The sequence below is a fragment of the Neltuma alba genome, unplaced genomic scaffold (assembly GCF_004799145.2).
Source record: "Neltuma alba isolate B1F8T4 unplaced genomic scaffold, ASM479914v2 tig00006175_pilon, whole genome shotgun sequence".
Lineage (NCBI taxonomy): Eukaryota > Viridiplantae > Streptophyta > Magnoliopsida > Fabales > Fabaceae > Neltuma > Neltuma alba.
Window position 1 is genome coordinate 1 of NW_021634374.1, and position 7,848 is coordinate 7,848.

Below are 7,848 nucleotides of genomic sequence, written 5' to 3' on the forward strand. Positions count from 1 at the left end.
CTTGTACAACTTACAAACACTGAAGTTAATTGGATGCTATAGTCTCAGGGAACTGCCCAAAAGATTGCATGATCTTGTTAACTTGTGTATACTTAGATATTACTGGCACTTGTTTGAAATGGATGCCATTGCACATGAGCAAGTTTAAAGAACCTCCAAAAGTTGAGTGACTTCTTTCTTTCTAGGGATCAATGCGAATCTGTCATTGGTGAATTGGGAGAACTAAATGATTTACATGGATCATTGCTTATTCATGGCTTAGAACATATTGTTGACCACAATGATTCTGAAAAAGCAAAATTGAAGGAAAAGAGTTGTCTTGACAAAGTTATCTTTGGATTGGTGTGGGAGTGGTGATACTGATGATTCACAGCTCGAGAAAAAAAATACTGGCCAGCCTACAACCAACACAAATTTGAAAGGACCTTGTTATCCACGGCTATCCAGGCACAGAATTTCCTAATGGTTGGGGAACAATGCCTTCTTCACATGGTGTCTTTACAACTTAAGCGGTGTAAATATTGCTGTAAGTTGCCAGCACTTGGGCAGCTCCCATCATTGAAAGAGCTTCGAATCAGTAGATTTTGACGGAATTGTCAGCATTGGCTGTGAGTTTTTTGGCAGTGAAACTCGTTATTCTGCTGTAACTAAAAGCTTCCCTGCACTTGAAATTCTAAAATTTGAGCACATGTCAGCATGGGAGAAATGGAGTCCTGAAGCCAACACTGGCTGCAAGCCTTCAGTCAACTTCGAGAACTTCATGTAGAGAGGTTGTGCCAAGCTGACAGGGGATTTACCTAGTAACCTTCCATCATTTTTGAAGCTACTCAAAATCACAGACTGCAATCAGCTCCTTTGTTCACTTCCCACTGCTCCTGATTTGCGGGTATTGAACATTCAGAATTGTGGGAATTTAGAATTCCCAGTTCATGGTCCTCAGTGCTACCAGTTACTCACAATCCATGTACTTACTTGATAGCTTTGATTCACTCAAGTTCTTGCCATTAGATCTCTTCAACAACCTCACATATCTCTTAGATATCTGGGCTGTAAGAATCTGGAAGCTCTAACAGTTCCTGAATCAGATGCTCCCTCTCCAAATCTCCCATCACTCAGATCCTTAAGCATAAGACATTGTCCTAAATTTGCATCTTTTAGCAAGGGAGGATTATCAGCCCCAAACTCACTTTGTTGACAGTCAACTACTGCGAGAGGTTGAAGTCTCTACCTGAGCAAATGCACAATCTGATGCCGATTTGAAGGAGTCCAGCTTCGAGGTTGTCCACAAATGGAGTCATCTGAGATGAGACCCCTCAGGATTCGGATTTGCGATAAATTGAGAGAGGAGAAACAGAACCTATCTGATCCTATATTTGCTAGGTTTGAGGGACTTTCCTCTATTTGTAGCCCCTCATCAAGGTAGACAACTTGTAAGAGTCAAAGCTTTCCCTGGTAAGCAATATAGCTAACATATATGAACTTATAATTGGCATGTAATGTTTTGATTATGTGCTGTCATTGCTCCCCTGCTGCTATGTAAGTCGTATTTGTCATTTAATTGCTTTTGAATTTATAGGCTTTCTGTGATATGATGGTACTCTTCCACTCCTTAATATAAAACTTATTTAACTCATTTGATTAGATTACGGAAGTTAGGTAAGTTAGTTAACTATAATATGACATGTTTTCCTAAAATACCTTAATCATCTTCATTATATCCTCCCTCCCTCTCATACTTAATTATGATTGAGGGAGCATCAATATGGGTGATTTGGAAAAAAATTGATAGATATAAGAAATAGGTCTATTTAAGACTAAAATTAACTCTACAATTAGGTCCTATATTAAGGATCGGAAGAGTATCATTTTTCTTTTCAAGAAGTTGACATATGGTAGACAAACCATGGAAGCCCAAATTCTTGCCTCTAGTTTATGTTTTTTCCCCTTCTTATGAGCAAAATAACGTTTTTTTTGGGAAAATTAGGGAGAAGGACCTAACAAAATTAGTAATTATTAAGAGGGATCTTAAAAATTGCAATTAATTTGAAAGACCAAAAATTAAAATAAAATTTTACAATTACCAAATTATCCCTTGTCAAATCCTTACATTATCTCCAACACCCTTCTATCTCAATTTGACAATTAGTTATCAATTGAAATTGATTTCTCTCTCTCTGTGTAGCTTCTTTTGATGCACGCAAAGTTTTCATCAATAGCAATTGTCTTATTGTAAATCCAGAACAAAGAAGATAAATTAAAAGGAACCAACTATTTATTGGACCGTACATGTATTCTGAATATTATTTTCCCTCCTTTAGTTTGTTTGTACTGAATGTTTTCTTATTTTCTCGTGGCCTCTATCCCACTGTTCAATATGTGAACTGTAAACATCAGTAATATACTTACACTATTTATATGTATATGTTTCGCACCCAATTTTATTACAATATATTGTATGCAAATCTGGATGAATACCGACTAATGATGATGATAAGGTAGGTAGTGTCATGGAATTCAGGCAGATATGATAGATATTTAGTTCATTAATAACACAAGCTCTTGACTGAAGTCAATATTATTGTGCTATAGATGCATAGATATTCTAGTTTGCATTATGATAAGCTATTTGATTTGCTCACGGTATTTTGTGCAATTATATATCCAGGTTCAAATTGAGTTTTATGGTGATGGAGACAATGTAGAAGACAAGATTCTAGGTAGCTTCAATGGTTGGCATCGTTCATAGGATATATGCTTTGCTAAAGTGAACTTTTAACTTTTTAATGTTTTCTTAGTTGTTTGATTTATTTGATATTAACCATATATCTTTGAAACCTATAACCTTTGAGCATCAGTTTGATGTCATAATATTCGGTTCAACTTTCCTTAGTAATGCAATGATGTTGTTCAAATTTCTTTATTAAGTTAATGAGGAGTTATAATTACTTAAATTTTAATTCTTTAGCATCTTGGTTTGCTAATATTTGATTAAAAGCATCCCATATAAGGACTTCTTGGATGAATATAAAAGTATATATTTGTAGCTTCATTCAATCCCAACTTATGTATGAACACAATCGTACTACCTATACAAAGCTTCTTAGATGAATAAAAATATAGTTATTTCTATTAACCAAAATATGAAAATCAAGTAAACATTACTCCTTTGTAACCTAAGCTTTACTAATAATTTTTCCAACCACATCAAAATGAAAGAGAAAATCGCAGTCGTGCAAGCTGAAAATTTGTCTAACCATATCGGAATAAAAGACTAGTAGCTGCTAATATAAATGGCTGAAAAATAAGACTCTATTTTTTTGGGTTAATTGCTGTATTCAATTTTTAATTTTAAACGGGTGGCAATTTAGTAATTATAAATTTATATTCCAATTGATAACTAACCGTAGATAGGTGTTAGAGATAATGTAGGGATTTGGTCAGAGATAATTTTGTAATTGTAAATTCATATTTTAATTTTTGGTCCTTCAAATTAATTACAATTTTTAAGATCCCTCTTAATAAATAATAATTTTTTTAGGTCCTTCTCCTTAATTTTCCCTTTTTTTCCCCTTTGCTGTTATATGTAGCATTTTTTTAATTTGCTTCTATGGAAGTTGGCATTGATCATGGTGAAGAATGCATTGTTCTTTATGGAAATAATTGCAAAAATAACAAAAATGGGGAACCTAGGAGCGTGTACTTATCTGAAGTTTATTAATAACGTTATTGCATGTCAACAGGATCTTGAAGTAGAAGACTAGAAGGTAAATCAACATCTGATGATATTTCCTTAAAAATTCTGATGACAAGCTCCATTGGCATCGTGATTTAAATATATGTTCTTATGTTTCGGCCCCAAAAGAAATATGATTTCTCGTGTGACATGAGCCAATTCAATTAGACCGTTTTGCTGGCCAAAAAAATTCAACCAGATCGATTTTTTTGGGTAGATGTGGTTAATCAATTTTAATTTTGAAAAAAGCCTCAGTGAAAATTGTTATAGGCATCATCAACAATATTTCACAAGTGGACCACGTGTTAAAAAAAAAAAAAATCTAAAGATGTACTCAACATCTCAAAACACTACCTCCTATCTTTAATATAACAGCTTATTTGACTTTTAGTTTGGTTCTAAATATAAGACCTTAATCTATTCTGTTTTTCGTATTTATTCTTTTTTTTAAGATAATTTTTATAATAATAGCAGTTCCAACTAATGTACTTGATTAGCACAGATATTTTAACAAAAATAATATCTATTCATTACAAATAACTAACTCAACTAATTTTTTTAATCTATTTAAATTAATCAATTAGCTCTTATATTAAGGATAATAAGTAGTATTTTGTGATTTAATTTTGTTCTTAATGTACTAATAAAGGATCACTTCTACTCCAAAACAACAGACCCACAAGCGTCGGTTAAAATCCACCTGGTTTACGGGCATCATCATTGAAAATTGGTTCACAAATAATATGGAAATTAAAAGAACACATTTCTCTAAAATTAAACAAAAAATAGTGAACCAATAAAAAACAATGTTATGGCTTATTTTTCTCAACAAATTTGGAGTCATGGAGGTCAGAACTGCATAGACAGGAAAGGTCACGTTATAAACAGGAAAGGTCACGTTGTAGAAGTACGCAGTGCATGGGAAAAGTGTAAGCAGAGGACAAATAGATTCACTTTTTTAAGGTGTATTTCACTGAATTCGTTTAGGTCAAGAATAAGTTTTATTTTGTGAGGTAGGTCTTACTAAACTTGTTCTCGGTTTGAATGAGTTTTGTTGTTTTGTGATGTGAATCCTACTGAACTCTTTTTCGATCTAAACAAGTTTTGTATAAATTTAAATCCCATCACAGTCTAAATGATTTTTAGGTATAATATCTCAGTAAATATTTTTGATCTTATTATACCAGAGTAAATTTTTTTTAAAAACTTTTTATCATATTTGGGTGAAAAGCCCCAAAATGTCTGGTCATCTTAACACTGGGTGCCAAGTTGAGAAGGTGAAAACTCAAAATCCAATTGCTATGCATGCGAGAGTCATGATTTCATTGTCGCCGCATTACGGTTTCCATTAGGGCTCCGTCGCAAGCTTTGGTAAGAGATCAGAAAGTGGCATCCTGCATCTCCGAGGTACCTTACTTGCAGGGTAATTTGGTCTTTTTGTATGATGGGAAGTGCAATGGAAAAGAAACTCATTTCCCTTTCCTCCGAACGGGACCTGTTATGCTGTTTATCATTACCAATGATTCAATGCAATGTATTAGTATTATCCAGGCAAGGAAAATAGTATTCTGCAAGCCGCAACCTTCTTTTGAGAAAAAGGTCCAACCTTTTGTTTAAACTTAAAACCACAGAAGAGTGAACGAAACGCCATTGTTTCTTTGCCGTATCGCCCTCTTCCTCCATTTCTCCATTTATTCAGATAATTTTGCCTTCATTTCTTCAAATTTGCCATTCTCATATGAGCCCAATATAATGCCAGTCTTCCACTCTTATTTCCACAGCCGATGTTACAGTAGGATATCGCATTTCCTCCCTTCGTTTTGGTGACTCTCGAAACCGAAATTTGAATTGAGCTATTCGATGGTGCAGACCGTATTGTTCGGTGAGTAGAATCAAATTCTAAATAAAAACAAGTATAGGTTGAACTCCTCTTTCCAATTGCTTTTTTCATTTTTTTTTTTCTCGGGGGTTGGGTGTGGGTGAACTTGATGCATGACAGCATGATATCAACTGGGGAGAAGGGTGTGGTGGAGCTCTCAGTGTGCAGGGGAACTTCGGGTATATAGCCATTAGTCCTTTTCCATGCTTATGTTGGCTAACACTAAAGGAAATTTCATCATTGATCTAATTTGATTACTTATTTTTGGTTAGAATTAGAATGGTAACTCTGTCAATAGTAATCAGTTGCTATTGCTGGTTGTACCATTTGCTGAGTATTTAAGTTGGTTGCCATTGCATTGTATTGATATGAATGGAAATTTTTTTTTTTTTTTTAAAAAGAATGTTTCGTACTGGAAACTGGCTTTTATTTTGGATTGGAACGAGACATGAGCAGATAATACTTCCCTGGACTAGCTATCGATGTAATTTATTAGTATGCAATTCTATATTCTGGTTCCCTTTGGTTCCTATATTTGTTGAATGCAGTGTGTAAAGAATTATCTGTTAGTGATACTTTGCTTGCACTTTAGTTATTCTTGTTTGCTTAATGGGAATTTTTTTCACAGGCAAGTTTGGAATGAATGAAATGATGGTCCCAGCAACAAGCAATTCCTGCACCTTTAGATTACCTAGCGTTCTCCGCAAGGCATTTACATTACCATTAGAAAGGAGAACATGTGGAAAGGGAGTTTTACGAAAATTTTCCACATATGCGTCGCCTATGATCTCTTCAACAGCTGCTCCCATGGATCAGCCACCCTCATCTATGGTATTAGCTTCCCAGCTTTCACAATCTGATGTTCCACAGAGATCAGAAGAGTGGTTTGCCCTTCGTAAGGACAGGCTGACTACAAGCACCTTCAGTACTGCATTAGGATTTTGGAGTGGGAACCGTCGTCTTGAGCTGTGGAATGAGAAAGTATTTGCATCAGAAGCGCAAATCTTGGAATCTTCTAAGAAAGGTGCCATGGATTGGGGTGTGCTGAATGAAGCAGCAGCTATAGATCAGTACAGGCAAATCACAGGTCGTGAGGTGAGCTCAATGGGTTTTGCTGTTCATCCAAAAGAGGGGTTTGATTGGCTTGGGGCCTCTCCTGATGGTCTTCTTGGTTGCGTCCCTGGAGGTGGGATACTTGAAGTCAAGTGTCCTTACAACAAGGGCAAGCCTGAAACTGCCTTGCCTTGGTCTGCCATGCCTTTCTATTACATGCCTCAGTTGCAAGGTCAAATGGAAATATTGGATCGTGATTGGGTTGATTTATATTGCTGGACGCCAAATGGAAGTACGATATTTCGCGTGTGCAGGGAGCGTGAGTATTGGGACTTGATACACAGGGTTTTACGTGAATTTTGGTGGGAAAATGTGATTCCTGCTAGAGAAGCTGTGCTATTAGGGAGGGAAGAAGAGGCCAAGTCATATAAGCCTCAATCTAAACACAAACTGACAGGGTTGGTAATTTCTAAAAGCATAAAGTTAGCTAGTGCATCAAAGCTGTTGTGTAGAGAGATTGCAGGTCATGTTGAATTTTACAGGTGATAAGAGGTCACAAGAAAGGTCAAGCAACTGGCTTGACGGTGTAATCCTTATCTTTATATTTGTAATCCATTGTTTCCATGTATTCTTTAATTGCTTTCTAATGCCAATCCCTTTGCTTCTATTTTAAATATAAACAGAACTTCTATCATCTATGCTACATGCACATGACCCAATCAGAGATTATGATTGGTCAGCATCACGGGCAAGTGCAGTGTATTAGCTTATTTTCGTACATAGATATTTATATTTTATACTCGCAGTCCATCCAGTTTATCTCAAGCAAGGCCTATGGTTCCCTAAGCCTTCTGGTTTAGGTTTGTTAATTAATTGAATCAGCATGGACAAGCGCTTGCGATGTAGAGAGGTTCAAGAATAGGCACCTTCTTATTTTTTTTAATCATATAATGCAATTCAGTTGTGACCCAACAGCGTCTTGTAATGACCCTAATTAAACGATTCATATATTTACTAGAAGTTTAATTTAAAGCAAAACCATAAATAATTATTAAGCTGAAACAAGCATGAAAAGACGCTAAAAGGAACATTATATATGTACGCATAAAAAAAACTCTTTATAAAAAAGGGATAGCTATTTACAAATTAATTTATAGACTTCTCATATTCACACAACGAATCA

At 35.3% G+C, this 7,848-nt stretch overlaps 1 protein-coding gene across 1 annotated transcript; it reads left to right on the forward strand.

The window, feature by feature from the left end:
• Positions 1-5,336: 5,336 nt before the first annotated feature.
• LOC114749780 (uncharacterized) lies at positions 5,337-7,250 on the forward strand. Its single transcript, XM_028938317.1, has 2 exons — positions 5,337-5,615; positions 6,241-7,250. The coding sequence occupies exons 1-2, from the start codon at positions 5,594-5,596 to the stop codon at positions 7,209-7,211; spliced, it is 993 nt and encodes a 330-aa protein (XP_028794150.1). The 5' UTR covers positions 5,337-5,593; the 3' UTR covers positions 7,212-7,250.
• Positions 7,251-7,848: the final 598 nt, after the last annotated feature.

What these genes read in the sequence shown, in the direction of transcription:
- LOC114749780 (XM_028938317.1), top strand. Translation starts at nt 5,594, where the DNA reads ATGGTGCAGACCGTATTGTTCG. An exon ending in GGTGCAGACCGTATTGTTCG is followed by an intron (nt 5,616 to 6,240) that starts GTGAGTAGAATC and finishes TTTTTTTCACAG; the next exon opens with GCAAGTTTGGAATGAATGAA.